Source organism: Theropithecus gelada, chromosome 6 (genome assembly GCF_003255815.1).
Source record: "Theropithecus gelada isolate Dixy chromosome 6, Tgel_1.0, whole genome shotgun sequence".
NCBI classification, from domain to species: Eukaryota; Metazoa; Chordata; class Mammalia; order Primates; family Cercopithecidae; genus Theropithecus; species Theropithecus gelada.
Genome location: NC_037673.1, coordinates 143,128,507 through 143,143,683, shown reverse-complemented (window position 1 = coordinate 143,143,683; position 15,177 = coordinate 143,128,507). Strand labels below are relative to the sequence as shown.

At 40.7% G+C, this 15,177-nt stretch overlaps 1 protein-coding gene across 9 annotated transcripts in view; it reads left to right on the top strand.

The window, feature by feature from the left end:
• Positions 1-15,177, top strand: part of PPP2R2B (protein phosphatase 2 regulatory subunit Bbeta) — a 476,090-nt gene that overhangs the window by 355,515 nt on the left and 105,398 nt on the right. For all 9 annotated transcript variants that reach the window (XM_025388122.1, XM_025388121.1, XM_025388126.1 and 6 more), the window contains one exon: positions 14,754-14,851. In XM_025388122.1, coding sequence (XP_025243907.1) covers positions 14,754-14,851 — 98 coding nt within the window. The remainder of the gene's footprint in view (positions 1-14,753; positions 14,852-15,177) is intronic.

Sequence of the window (15,177 nt, the reverse complement as noted above, 5' to 3'; positions counted from 1 at the left end):
AAGAATTTATATAGACGAAAGAAGAGATAGTAGATGAAGAGAATAGGAACAAGAAATAATAGAAAGTGGAGGGAAAAGAAGCAGCACACAAAACGCAGTTTCTGAATGCAAAGCAAGTTTGGAACTATAGTTGGGTTTAAATCCCAGCTCCATGACTGGTCTTCCAAACATGGGCAAGTTATTTATCCTGTCTGAGTCACCATTTTCCCATCTGAAAAATGGAGAAGATACTAAAACTCATGGCGTTTGAGTGACAATTAAATGATATAACGTAAAACACAAAGCACAGATCATGACCAAAGTCGTTATCCAATGTATAACCATGGATCTATAGATTTAGAAAGAGAGTGTATGTATATAGAGGCTCGAATGCTATGCCTGGCTTGCAGTAGACCAACTCAATAAATGGTAGTTTCAAAGAAAAACTATGCTTTTCTAAACTGTGCAGTGCTGGTGTTTCTCTTACACTGAAATGTCTTGAGGCCAAGTCAATAGCTAGTTAATTTCAGTGAGTCTTCTTTATGACAGTTGCAATTCTCTTCCTGTAGTCATACTGCAGTAAAGGAATGTGCAGCTAAAAGAGTTTTCTATTAAAGACTGACGTCCTGGAAGGGAGATCTACAAATCACTTGGAAAGTTCCTGGCACCATCACCTGGGTCTGACCATTTACAACGTGTCTGTAAATCTTGCACAGGGAAAGGATGAGAGTGTAGCATTTTTTCCCCCCACTCTGACAGACTTGTTTCTATAAGATGTTAAGGATACTGGTGAAAGTTAAGGAAGGCCAAAAGGAGGTCAGCCTACCCATGTGGAAGTGATCTTGTAGTAGATTTCTCATCATTTTAAAGTGTATATGAGTTAACAGCCCTCTGCCTGGTACGCAGATAGTAGGTAGCTAAAAGAACAGAGTCCTTTCTGCTCTCAGCTTCAAAAGGAGAAGGTAAGAGAGGGAGAGATGAGTGGAAAGCAGAAAAGAGAGAAGAGGTGTGAGGTCAAGGGAGAGAGAGAGAAGGTAAGGAGGAAAAAACAAACAAAAAAATCAAGTAGTCTTTTATTCATAGCAATCACATGGATCTCTGAAATGCTGATATATGAGATAAATTCTTGCAATACTAAATGTTTTAAGAATCCTGTTAAACCTTATATGGAGAGAAGATTTCAATAGCATTTTTCTTACTATTCAGATTTTGGCTGTGGGTAGGATTTGAACCTGTACAGATTTTATTTCAAATGTTGGTGGTGACCAGTCCTCATTCCTGGCCTGTTCATCCATACATTTATTTTTTTATTCATTCAGCAATTCCACCTTCTTTCTTCTTCATTGTTATTTTTTTCCTGGCTTTTGGAACTTTCCCATCAGCATATAAACATGCGGTTATTTCTATGATATTGTAAAAGTACTCTCTTGATCCCACTTTCCTTACCATCTTTCACCTCATTTCTTTGCAACTCTTTGCAGCAAAACTCCTTGAAGGAGTAGTACATAGTCACCATCTTCAATTCCTCTCCTCTCATTCTCTCTGAAACCTACTCCAATTAAGTTTTATGGCCACCATCCCATAGAAACTATACTTTACTCAAAGTTAAAAGTGAGCTCCACAGTACTAAACTCAAAGTTTTACTCTAAACTTTTAGCTTGCCTATGAGCAGTATTTGACATGGTTGGTCACTTGTCTGAACATAACTTGGTTTCCAGGACATTACATTTCTTTGATTTTCCTATTATCTCACTGGTCATTCCCTTTGTTTTTTTCCTGGGATTTTCTTCTTCTCCCCCCAGCTTTTTCAGTGCTGCGGTGCCCTACTGTTCGGCTCTTGGTCCTTCATTTATTTTAATGTACTCATTCCCCGAGACCTCATCTGGTCTTGTTGCTTTAAACACCATCTGAATGCTAATAACTCCCAAATTTATATCACCAGCTCAATACCCTCTCCTGAACTCCAATTTCTTATTTCCAGTTATCTCCTCAACATCTGTACTTACAAACCTCTAGCATTTCACATGCATAAAACTGAACATCTGGTCCCCAAAAAGCCTGCTTTACTCACAAAATTCTCAGTGATGGCAACTCTAACATGCCAGTTGCTGAGGGCAAAAACGTTGGGATCATCCTTGATTCTATTTTTTCAAACCCTATAATCAATCCATCAGCAAATCCTCACAGGTCAACTTGCAATATCATCCAGAAAATGACCAGTTCTCTTCAACTCCACAGCCTACACCATGATTTATCTCCCCTTGATTATCTCAATACACTCCCCAATTCTACCTCAGCCTCTACGGTCTATTCTCAACACTGTAGCCAAATTGAGTCTTGTAAAAGCACATCACTTATCTATTTAGTATCCTTCCAACAGTTATCCCTTTCACTCTTTCATTGTGGTAAAATGTACATAACGTAAACTGTACCATTTTAACTGTTTTTCAGTATACAGTTTGGTGGCATCAAATACATTCACATTGTTGTGCTCATTTGACTTTTAGTAACAGAGTCCTTGCTGTGTTGTACAAGACTCTATATCATCTGAACCTCTCATGTCTCCTACCTATTTACCCCTTGTTTGTTCTGCTCTAGCCACACTGATCCCTTAACACATGTTCATTACCCTCTTAAGGTCTTTCCACTGTCAGTTTCATCTCTTTGGAACACTCTTCCTATGGATACCTGCATCATGAACTCTTCCACTCCTTCAAGTCTCCCCCATGAAGTCTGTCACAACCACCCTATTGAAATTGCAGCCTCCCTTCAAATACCAGTCCTGTTCATCTTACTCAACTCTATTTGTTTTCCATAGTACACAACATAAAATGTAATTTAGTATGTTCATTGATGATTGTATTTTCTCCACAACTAGAATGTAAGATCCATGAGGACAAATCTCTTATCATCTTTTAATTGATATTTCTTTAATATCTGAAACAGTACTTGACACATAATTGGTATGTTCAATGTACATTTGTTGAGTGAATAAATGGGTCAATGAATGAATTGATTAACCTTAAATCTTTAGACTTTGTTTGGAGATTCTAGCAGGGGAACGCAGCTACTCGTATACCCTTGACCAAAGACCAGTCCTCCTCTACTGGGGATGGTTGTGCTGTTCAACCCATCATGCAGCTCTGGAAGGGAGGCACACGGAGTGGTGAGGGAGGAAGGAGACACCTGCCTAGCCATCCAGATCATCCAAATCAACCCTGGCAATCAATGGGGTGACAGATGTTGCAACCAGATCGGCCTCATGTCCTATTAACATTAAGTATTTCCTGATTTTTCTAGTTTTAATATTATTCATTGTTATCTAAACTGCTACATGACCATGAAGTCAAATATAATAGATTTTCTAAATATCCAATTTTCAGTGGATAGATAAAAGCAGTAAGTATTTACTATACTGCCTTTATCCTGAAGAATATTTATTAAAGATTGGGTCCTGCTGCTGATGAAAATCAATGCTAGGTTATTCATTCTGCATTTTACTCTTTACCTACTGTGTGTACAGTATTGCATTCAGTGCTTTAAAATATGCATATTATCCAAAAAAGAGTATACTTTATAATATTCTTCAGAATACCACAACTCCTAGCCAGAAATTAGAAGGAGGGAGGGAGAGAGAAAAAAATACTAAATGATTCATGGTATTATAATTGGCACACTTGTTTCTAATACTTTCCATTTTATTTGCTAAGACCATTGAAAAACCATCATAACATAGTAATACCTTGTGAACTATTAGCAACATATTTATTTTGTTTCACATCAGGACCTCATGTTTTAGAAGGAAGAAAATCAAATCCTTGCCTATCATATTCTTCATTCATTTCTATAGGCCCATCTACAGTTTAACAAAAAAATGCATTGTATTTAGTGTTCAATTTGTCCTTTAGAGAAATAAAAGAGATTTATTGCATGCAAGGATATGGCTGAGATGTGTTTCCTTGAGTTCTGGTAAGGACTTCCTGCTTCCCTCTAGGAAAAAAAAAAAAAAATCTTTCACTTAAAAATCTCTATGATCAGAATCTTTGAACAACCTTCCTCCAACATTGTAATTGTATCCCAATATCCCATTACCTCCCAGTCCTCTAAACTGAGAGTTTCACAAAGGCAAGTACCAGTTGTGTTTATTTATTACTATATCCCTGGTACCCAGCCCAGTGACATGCACATAATAGGTGTTCATTAAATTGAATCCTTTCATCTCAGATGTATTTGCTTATCCACTCTGGCTTTCTTATTACCACCTCCATGCCCTCTCCCAAGTAGCACCCTATCTGGACATCCTCTTTCCCCCAACCCATCTGCTTTCTCTTCCTGTTATTCATAGGACTCTGAATCCCTGCCAATGCTGCAGAGGCTTTTTAGGACAAGATCTATTCTTTATTGAGCAATGTATCTCATTCTAAAATCATCAAACACTCACTATTTCAAATGAGAACTTTTTCTTCCTTCACATCTTAAGTAAATGTTTACATCTATCCAGCATACATATTTTGATTATTGGTACTTTGTTTAGGGTTATCCATTCTCTATATGTTTGTCCACTTTGGTACTGGCTCTCTTCAGCTCTCATTCAGTGATCCACTAAAGAAAAAAGATTGATTGCTTGATGACTTGTGAATATAGAAAAAAAAAAAAGATTGAGAAGCATCTGTTATATACTAAGAGACTCAGCTAGGCACTGAGAGTTTAGTGGTGAACAAGTTCCTTGTAAAGTTTATGATGAAGAGACTGAAACAGGCATTTAAATGATTCTAATATCATTGTGATAAATGCTAATGATTAGTGGTGATAACTTACAAAGGCAAAGTATGGGGAGCAATGAGGCTGCATAATAAAGGGAGCTGTCTTGGGCTTAAAAGAAGTCACACAGGGCTTCTTAAGGAAGTGATACCTGAGCCAGTCCCCAAATATGGGGAATTTTAGCTTCCACAAAGTCAATACCATGTCTTACTGACTTCAAAGCATCTGGCAAGCAAAATTTCTGACCAAACATGTGCCAGATGCCATAATATATGTGTTTGGGTAGCGGATAACACAGGGCCTGCCCAAGAACTCCCATTTCCCCACAGATGTGAGAGCTTTCTCATTGTGGACCTGGAGTTCTGCCGACTTTGGGGTCAGTCATAGATGTCCCATGTTGTGCAGATAATAGAACCGAATGATTGACAGAGTTTGTATTGCCTGAGCAGTTAATTACTCCTCTGCTTTTTGAAAGATTGGGTGACAGATGGTAAACACCTTGACAGCAGATTCCACTGTAAACCACACAGGCGTGTAGGCAAGTCTGGACTGCTATCAATTTCCCACTGGATTTTTCTGTACTCAGAGACGTATAATTTTTAAGACTCATTTGCCCTTTAGGCAAGTTTTGTTTCAACTATGGGAAAATTTTATCTTCTAGGCTTCTATGTTGCAAGAACTTGTTTTGAATAAAAGGCAATCTTTATCAACCCACATGTCCTTGGGTTGATTCAAACCTGTTTGGTGTTGGAGATTTGGTCAGCCTGGGGAAGCTGTGTGCATTTTAATGGGAACAGCATGGCATTCATTACTCACCTGCTTCCTACCATCTGGATTTTCACAGCTCAGCAAGCATGGTGGGCTTCCTGCATATTAGCAGGGAAAGCTTGGCTCCTAAAAAGGGTGTGGCTAGGTCCCTGTGAAGTCATAATTTTACAATGAACACCATGAATAAATTGGGGTTGGCATTCTATCCCAGTAAGCTGCTTTCATATTTGAATGGTTGAAAAATAATACACCAGCAGGGGAAGGAGGAAAAACACAAATCGTCTTAATACTGGGAATCAAGTAAGTGGGAAGGAAAATTGGTTGTGTGGTGGAGTGAAATGGAAATGTGCATGTGAGAGTTTGTGCAGAGATATTGTAAGGCAAGGGAGTTTCCAACTCAACATGCATTAATAACCTGGCCCTGTGCAAAGTGCTATAAGGAAAACAAAAGATGGAAAGACAGGTATAGTAGCATGAATTTAGTTGAATATAACAGAAAACTTACTAACAGTAGCTTAAACCAACAATTTCAGACATAGGCGGTCTTAAGGTAGGTTTTAGTTGTTCAACAGTGTCATCAAAGATATTGTCGCATTCTCTCATCTGTCATACTCAGCTTCTTAGCCTTTTAAAGTCCATGGGCTTATTACCTCATGGTCAGATGATGGCTGCCACAGCCCCACATATTATGAACACATTTAATTACAAACAAAGGCAGGAAGCAAGGAAGAGTATGGTCAGAAGGCCTCCCCTCACTTACTTACTTTTATTCAGGTAAGAAAACTCTTTCCCAGAATCTCTGTCCCCTCCTGTTTCCCCAGTAGACTTTCCTATATGCCTCAATGGCCAGATCTGGGTACACAATTACCCCTAGCCACAAGGGAGGCTAAAAAGCAAGTATGTGGGTTTTCCAACCTCTACAGTGGAACAGTAGGAGGCAGGGAAGGAAGAAAGACACTGAGCAGGAGTAGCCAAGCAAGAGTATCTGCCATGACACATCACCTGCCATTAATGGGCTTGATCTACAGGGTCAGACTAACATTTAAGCAGTGCCTATTTTTTAATACTGCACTTATGGTTAAGTAGGAAACAGCCATTGTGATAAGAGCTTGGGACTTGGAGCTATTGGACCCTTCTATCTGTATTATTTCATATAAGAGGTATACCAGCACCAGGTTGAAGATAAAACCAGTATGCACAGAATTAGTTAAGTGAAAGGAAAAGGATTCAGTATCCAAATACCAGACACTGGTTGGATGACAGAGGAAACAATTCTGGATCAAACAGAAAGTATGTATTATGCACAGTAGGTCAAGGATAGCAAGCATATGGTACGTGTAATCAGAACTGTGTATTCACTACTTCTGTCTTTAGGACCAAACTAAATGAGTGTGAGAAGCAGTGTCAAGTTAAGAAAGTAATGCTACTGAATCAGGAACTCAAACATAGTTCCATTTAAAGACAAGGGCATAGGTGAAAAGGTAGAATACTTAATGGATAACCTAGTTTGGGTGCAGGTTGGCAAAAGTGTATTGATGGATTTTTTTAACTCCATACCACCCAAACAGAATCCCGAATAGTAATAACATCTAGACAGAAAGATTTAAAAAAATCTTTGCCTCTGTGTACTAAGAAAATAATTATTGGTGCCAAATCAAGTTGAGTCATATCAATAGAGATCAGTAGTGTTAAACCTGTGTATCTACACAGCATTTTTAACTCTTAGAAGCTCTTATATCTATCAGTTCATTTTATTCCCATAATTTTACTTCTTTTGGAAGAATTGTCCACTAAAAAGAACAGTATGAAGGAACTTTCTGGAGTAAATGGAATCGTTCTATATCATGATAGTGGTTATGGATATATATCTCTATGCATTTGTCAAAACCTGTAGAACCGGATGCCACATAAAGTGAATTTTACACACACACACACATAGACACACACACACACACATATATACATAGATATACAGATGTATAGATTTTTTTTTTTTTTTTTTTGAGACCAAGTCTGGCTCTGTCGCCCAGGTGTGAGTGCAGTGGCATGATCTCGGCTCACTGCAACCTCCGCCTCCCAGGCTCAAGCGATCCTCCCACCTCAGCCTCCCGAGTAGCTGGGACCACAGACACACACCACCATGCCAAGCTATTTTTTTTTTTTTATTTTTGGTAGAAATGGGGTTTCACCATGCTACCCAGCCTGGTCTCAAACTCCTAAGCTCAAGCAATCCACCTACCTCAGCCTCCCAAAGTGCTGAGATTACAGGCATGAGGCACTGTGCCCAGTCTATATATAAATTTTAAATTTTTAAAAAGTTTTAAAGCTGCTAAGTGCTAAAATCTTTCATTCAGTTTGAAAACCAATTAAAATTGTTTACAAGTTTTAAATTGTTCAAGTATTTATGGTTATGGCAAAAAATAGAAAATACTGAAGATTTAGAAAAAGACCATAAGTAAATAAATTATGTACGTCCTACACCAAAACAGTACTATTTTGGATTCTCCTTGATAAACTTTTGTCTATAGAGAGAGAGTGTGTGTGTATGTATAGTCATTAACAATTACTTGTAGGAGAGTCCGATTGTAAAGGAAACTTAGTTTTATATGTTAAGTGCCACCTTGTCATTAACAGAAGTTTCTGTAAGTGTACATATTGCTTTACCTGTTAGACAAGATATATTCTACCAAGAAGCATCTTCTCCGCTTCTTCTGGAATCTCCGCCTAGTTCAGCCCACCTGCCTCCACTCCTGCCTCCACCATGTCCATCAGGGTGCAGAAGTCCTACAAGGTGTCTACCTCTGGCACCCGGTCCTTCTGCAGCTGCTCCTAAACAAGTGGGCCTGGTGTCCGCATCATCTCCTTGAGCTTCTCCCGCGTGGGCAGCAGCAACAGCTTCCAGGGTGGCCTGTGGTGGGGCCAGTGGCATGGGAGGCATCACTGCCGTCCCGGTCAACCAGAGCCTGTTGAGCCCCCTTAACCTGGAGGTGAACCTCAGCATCCAGGCTGTGAGCACCCAGGAGAAGGAGCAGATCAAGACTCTCAACAGTAAGTTTGCCTCCTTTGTCAACAAGGTACAGTTCTTGGAGCAGCAGAACAAGATGCTGAAGACCAAGTGGAGCCTCCTGCAGCAGCAGAAGAAGGCTGGGAGCAACATGGACAACATGTTGGAGAGCTATATCAACAGCCTTAGGCAGCAGCTGGAGACTCTGAGCCAGGAGAAGCTGAAGCTGGAGGCGGAGCTTGGCAACATGCAGGGGCTGGTGGAGGACTTCAAGAACAAGTATGAGGATGAGATCAATGAGCGTACAGAGATGGAGAATGAATTTGTCCTCATCAAGAAGGATGTGGATGAAGCTTACGTTAACGAGGTAGAGCTGGAGTCTTGCCTGGAAGGGCTGACGAGATCAACTTCCTCAGGCAGCTGTATGAAGAGGAGATCCAGGAGCTGCAGTCCCAGATCTCGGACATGTCTGTGGTACTGTCCACTGACAACAGCTGTTCACCGGACACGGACAGCATCATCACTGAGGTCAAGGTACAGTACAAGGAGATGGCCAACAACAGCCACGCTGAAGCCGAGAGCATATATCAGATCAAGTATGAGGAGCTGCAGACGCTGGCTGGGATGGACCGGAACATCAGCCAGCTTCAGGCTGAGATTGAGGGCCTCAAAGGCCAGAGGACTTCCCTGGAGGTCGCCATCGCAGATGCCGAGCAGCACAGGGAGCTGGCCGTTAAGGATGCTAACGCCAAGCTGTCCGAGCTGGAGGCCGCCCTTCAGCGGGCCAAGCAGGACAGTAGCTGCGTGCGTACTAGGAGCTGATGAACCTCAAGCTGGCCGTGGACATCGAGATCGCCACCTACAGGAAGCTGCTGGAAGATGCACAACATGAGTATCCGTACGAAGACCACCAGCGGCTACGCAGGTAGTGTGAGCTCGGCCTATGGGGGCCTCGCAAGCTCTGGCCTCAGCTACGGCCTGGGCTCCAGCTCTGACTCTGGCGCAGGCTCCAGCTCCTTCAGCCGCACTAGCTCCACCAGGTCTGTGGTTGTGAAGAAGATTGAGACCCGCGATGGGAAGCTGGCGTCCTCTGACTTCCTGCCCAAGTGAACAGCTGCGGCAGCCCCTCCCAGCCTGCCGCTCCTGCCGCTGCCCCAGAGCCCAGGAGGGAGGCCACTGTGCAAGGAAGCACAGGGAACAGGAGATTCACCTGAGGAGGCCGCTGTACAAGGAAGCACAGGGAACAGGAGACTCACCTGAGGCTCAGCCCTAGCCCTCAGCCTACCCGCGGGGGAGTTCACTGCCTGGAGACCCCCGCCCCTTGTCCATGCCTCCAGCTACAAAACAATTCAATTGTTTTTTGTTTTGTTTTTTCTGTCCAAAATTAAAACCTCAGCTAGCTCTGCCAAAAAAAAAAAAAAGAAAAGATATATTCTGAAATGAAAACACTTTGACAAAATTGCAATCATTTGACATAAACTGTTTTATTGACTGATTATTTTATAAATTTTATGACATATTAACATCTTTCAACAAGGTCATCTTGGCATAATCCCAGTAGGAGTATTTGGGTTTGGCCATAACCAGACTTCTTTCCTGTCCCCTCCCCAACCCCCTATTTGTGGAAAATATACTCAAATGCACTATTTCAGTTACCAAAACTTACCAAAATAAACCTTATCAGAGAAAATGGATGCTGACTTTGGACCGTGAACCAGGACCCAAGAAGCAGACTACAGTTTTACATGGAGGGGAGGAACAACTGTAATTCCCATCAGGACGCCTGAGAATCCCGTTTGTTTAATGATCCACAAAGTAGTCATTGCCGGTCTAGCTAGAAGCCTCTGTGCTGGTATGACAAATGATACACATCCTACCTCCCCCACCACCCACCCAGATTCATTACCCATTAATCTTGGCACCCCAGCCTAGAAGTGACCCCGCAAAACCTTCTCAACACAAACCTGGTAACTATGATCATTTCACCATCGTCATTCACTATGAATTATATTTTCCGTTCTTGTCTTAGCTGAAGGAGAAAACTACCAAAACCCCATCCAATCATCAGAAATAAAGCCAAGTATTGAGTGGGCAGAACTAGTCAGCTGATGCAAGTAGGGTAAATGACTTTATGATATTATCTACCAAATGTTTCTTAGATGAAAGATAAAACATTTAATGGGCTCCGAAAACTAAATTGCATTACCCTTTCATTTCCATCTCTATGATTGATGTTGAGAGGTCAATGCTAGTGACCTGGTCAGTAAGATATTCCATCTGTAGACTTTGAGTTTAGATCCTAAGTCTGAACTGAGTCTCCATTTTATCAAAACAGTCTGTGAGCTGTATATCACCTAATAATGTCACCCTGCTATGTGAGCTGTATATTACCTAATAATCCAGGTGCCTGCCTCAACTCAATTCTCTGGCATTGCATAGACTTCAGCCTAGCATGATACTGCAAGAGACTAGGGATGAACTAGGAGATCCCTCTGTTTCTGTAAGCCTCACAATCATTAGCCTCACATGAGTATCACTGTTAAATCAATATCTATTATTCAGGTAAATAATACTTTATGTATGAAATTACCAGTCTAGAACTTTTGTAGGATGCTGAGATTGATTAAAAAAAAAAAAAAAAAAACTCAGCCTTCATAGTGCCTATTGAGCTAGAAATGGGGTTACCAGGCCACCATCTTGTGGAAATTAAATCAGCACAAATAGATGTGGAGCCAGGCAAATTTCACACTACCCAGGGTTTCCTTTAAAAATTGTCTTAACTACATTTGACCTTTCTAGCTGTTTCTGGCTTTTGTTTTTAGTCAATGTGTACTTTATCCACATCTATATAGAACAGAGGAAAAATGCTCATATAGTTTCTTGATCAACAGCATGATTAGGCTGAACATTTAATGAAATGTGGAATTGTCATATAAACTTATAATTTAAAGGTGAAAGCCGTGTTGAACTCGATGAATTGATTTCTGTTGATCATGATTTCAAATGACGTTATTATCTCTAAACTTGCTACCTTACTATTACTACATCCTATTTCCATATCTCAAAATTATTGTGTCTTGAGCAGTATATTTTCCAGTTTAAAATGCCTTACCAAAGAGCATGCTGCAAACACAAGAGTATTTGTATCAGAAGTTTCCGTATCTTGAAATTGGAATGTAGAGTGATTCATGAGTTTTGCATCAATTATTAAACAGTCATAGATGAAGATATGCAGAGATGGATGGGGCAGTAAAGTATTCCAGTTATACCTACTGGCTTAACAATGACAAATGAGTCAGGAAACATGAAAGTTCAAAACAAGTATTAACTTGAGCTGCCATGGCATATTCTCTGAAGGGAAGTAGACAATAGCATGATATAAACAGGTTCATGTACAGAGCAGCTGGCTAGTAGAATTAAAATAAAGGTAAGGTCTCTGCAAGAGGACTAAGGAATTTCAGAATCCTGCCATGCAAATCACCCTTTCTCTTACAAGGTTCTTGAGGGAGACATAGCATTGAAGAATAATAACACTTGGAAAGCAAAGGAAATATTTTTATTACCTGGGACAATGCCTAATATTCTACAATGCAGAATTCTAATAATACTGGCTTAAATCATGTGACTTTGACTTGCACTTGAATCCCACCTTGTTTTGACTTGCATGGACCTTAAAGTGAGAGTAGAGACATTTTCAGAGTCTAGGAAGAAGGAAAATGTATGTGTCATCCCCTGGGAAAGCAAGTGTTGTTGTCCTTGGAGTGGCATCTTCTTGGCAACTGAGCCAAGAGCTCACATTGGAAAAAGCTACTTAATTCTTTTCTGATACCCAACTTGTCCAAAAGGAAAGGCCCATCTTTAGTTCTCATTGTAAGGCCCTTGCAGCCCACCCAGAACTCTAGTGTTCTGCATTAGTCACTGTCCAGTGAAAGGGCATAGACTGCATGTAAGCAGAACCTTAGAACATAGCTCTAAGACAAGAGCTGAGCATTGTAAACCTCAGGCCTGGTTCCCACCACCCTCTCATTTTTTCCTGCTACTCTTTCTTTCTGAGAAATGTTAGTATTTGAGCAGTTCAAGAGCCTTGAACTGGACCAGCCTTTGTACCTGACCAAAGACCAAGGTGAAAAGCAATAGCCATGCCTGCTTTAGGCTCTACCCAAATTGGGAAGCCCCATGAATAACCCTTTGACTTTTCACTCATTGAAAAGTCAGAAGCAGTGGTTAGTGTTAGAAGCATAACTTAGCACTGGTGCTTTCAAGCAGGGCAATCTGAGGCAACTGCAAATGTTAAGCAGATGCCTTCTCTCCTCTAAACATGGGAGTGGTTTGCTAAGATGGGCAAACTATAACAAAGGAAAGTGGTCAAATAACTCACTTGAGGTGTCTGACTTTCTCACTGGCTGGACTTTCTTTCTTCGCAATTCATGGGCATTGGTTACATAAATGGACCTTCTAAACTTACATCTGGAACTTAGTGACCATATTGCTTATTTTGTGTTTCCTTAAGGGTAGCATTCACTGGAGGAGCCTTCTTGAGAAAATGAACTAGATTTCTAGTTAAGAGCATCAGTATTGGAATGAGATAGCCTATTCCAAATGAAGACTCTGTACACTAGAAGTCATAAACTGATAACCCACAAATCATATTCAGCCCACAGATATGATTATTTTTTCATTCTCATGGCATTGAAAAAAATACTTGCCAATGTATAAACTTTAAGAGATTTTTGCATAAAAGTCTTCATTTCCAGCTTCCCATATACACTTAAAAAATCAAAACATCAGGCAATACATGGCAATACAGGCAATCATGGCCCCAATCAGCTTAAGCTAAATAGCCACTTGTCCCTTTAAAGGAGACATACGTAGTCTTTCTAGTTCACTTGTGTTACTTTGTGGCCCTGTAGGGCTTTGAATTTGCTATCTATGAGGTCAATCATCTAAGAAGTCAAAACAAGAAATCAAGAATTGTTCTTTTAAATGTGTCTAGCTTGAAAGTGACGAAGGTTTATACCTTATTTTTGTTAACTTCTGCACAATGAATGACCATAAGGAGCCTTTTCATACATGGAAAAGAACAGTTATATGTGAAGTGGAGAATTTTACACTACTTACCTGAACAAATCAGGCATACAAAGAAAATCCTGAAATGATGATATAAGAGTAAGATTTGAGATCAGAATTACTCAGGGGTAATTGCCTTAGTTTTCCACCTCACTGTTTCCCCTTTGCTTTCCTTACATAGATATTACCTTCAGAATGTTCCTGTCAAAGGCCATAGTCATAATTCCCTCACCTCTTTTTTTTTTTTTTTTTTTTTTTAACTCATTTGTACTCTTGGTAGCAATTGTTGGAGCCCTGCAGGGGAATAATTGTGGGGGAATTAACCTCTGACATTTTTCTAAAAATAGCCCTAATAAATCCAATCATAGGTAATTTACCTGTCCATGTTCCTCCAGGGGTAACCAGCATGGAAGAAAGCCTTGGCAGGCTGGCATTCCGTCAGCAATTATCTGTGATCTGAGTTCCTGGTGCCTGTGCATTTTCTCTGATTAGAAATACAGAGTACAAATTGCCCTCACTTCTCTGCCCCTGTGACCTTGTTTTCTCAGCACCCTTCTCCTGGGGTTGAAATAAGGCATGCTCTTCCAAAGGATGCATTGGGCTCATAAAAAAAGAAGGGGCACGGGCCAAGCTAGAGCATTCGTCAGTTCCTTCCTTGAATTATTGGCTGGCAGAGTTTTCCCAATTATTTCTTTGTGCTCTGTTCCTCCATTTTCCATGACTGAGCTTCAAGCGTCCTAACCCTGCTTCATCAGAGCCCCCAGGACTGATTTGAATAGCCACAACTGAAGCCTGTGTGGGGAAGATTCTTGGTGTAAAGGCCATCGGTGCATGAAGGGTGTGTGGTTGGTAGAAATCATCAAAGAAAATCACCATTTCCTTCAGCCATCATGAAGTTAATTTTCTCTTACTTAAAAAAGGGTCTAAATGTGCCTTTCCCTTTTATTCTCTCCAGATGTTCCAGGAGACCACAGGTCAGTGTGGGCATCTAGGAAATTTACTTCCCAAGTGCCACTTCTGGTGGCATTTAAAAACCCAGAACATAATATCCTTGTAAATTCCACTGCAGAGACAAAGCCCTAAGCCCTTAAATGCACAGAAAAGTATGTCTATTATCTATCCTTTCAAAGTAAGTGTGCAGTTACTTAAATTGCCTTTGTCTTCTTCTTTGCAGCTGACATTATCTCTACGGTAGAATTCAACCACACGGGAGAATTACTAGCGACAGGGGACAAGGGGGGTCGGGTTGTAATATTTCAACGAGAGCAGGAGGTAAGTGGTGGTGAATGCAAAATGCCCATTTTCTTCTCTTTTTAAAGGAGGCCTCCTACTGTTCTTTAATCCTTATGTGTCGCCCTCAACCTTGCTACTTTGCTTGAAAACTAAAAACTGCCAAAAAGTCATTAACATCAGCAGTTCTACATTCAGACTCATAAAAGCCCTGTAAAAGAGAGCCTTTTCTGGGCATGGCCTTATCTTTCTTTTTTTTTTTTTTTTTTTTTTTTTTTTTTTTGAGGTTTGCTCTTTCCCCCGGGCTGGGTTACGGGGGGCGGCGCTCAGCCCACCGCAAGCTCCCCCCCCCCGCTTTGTGCCTCTTT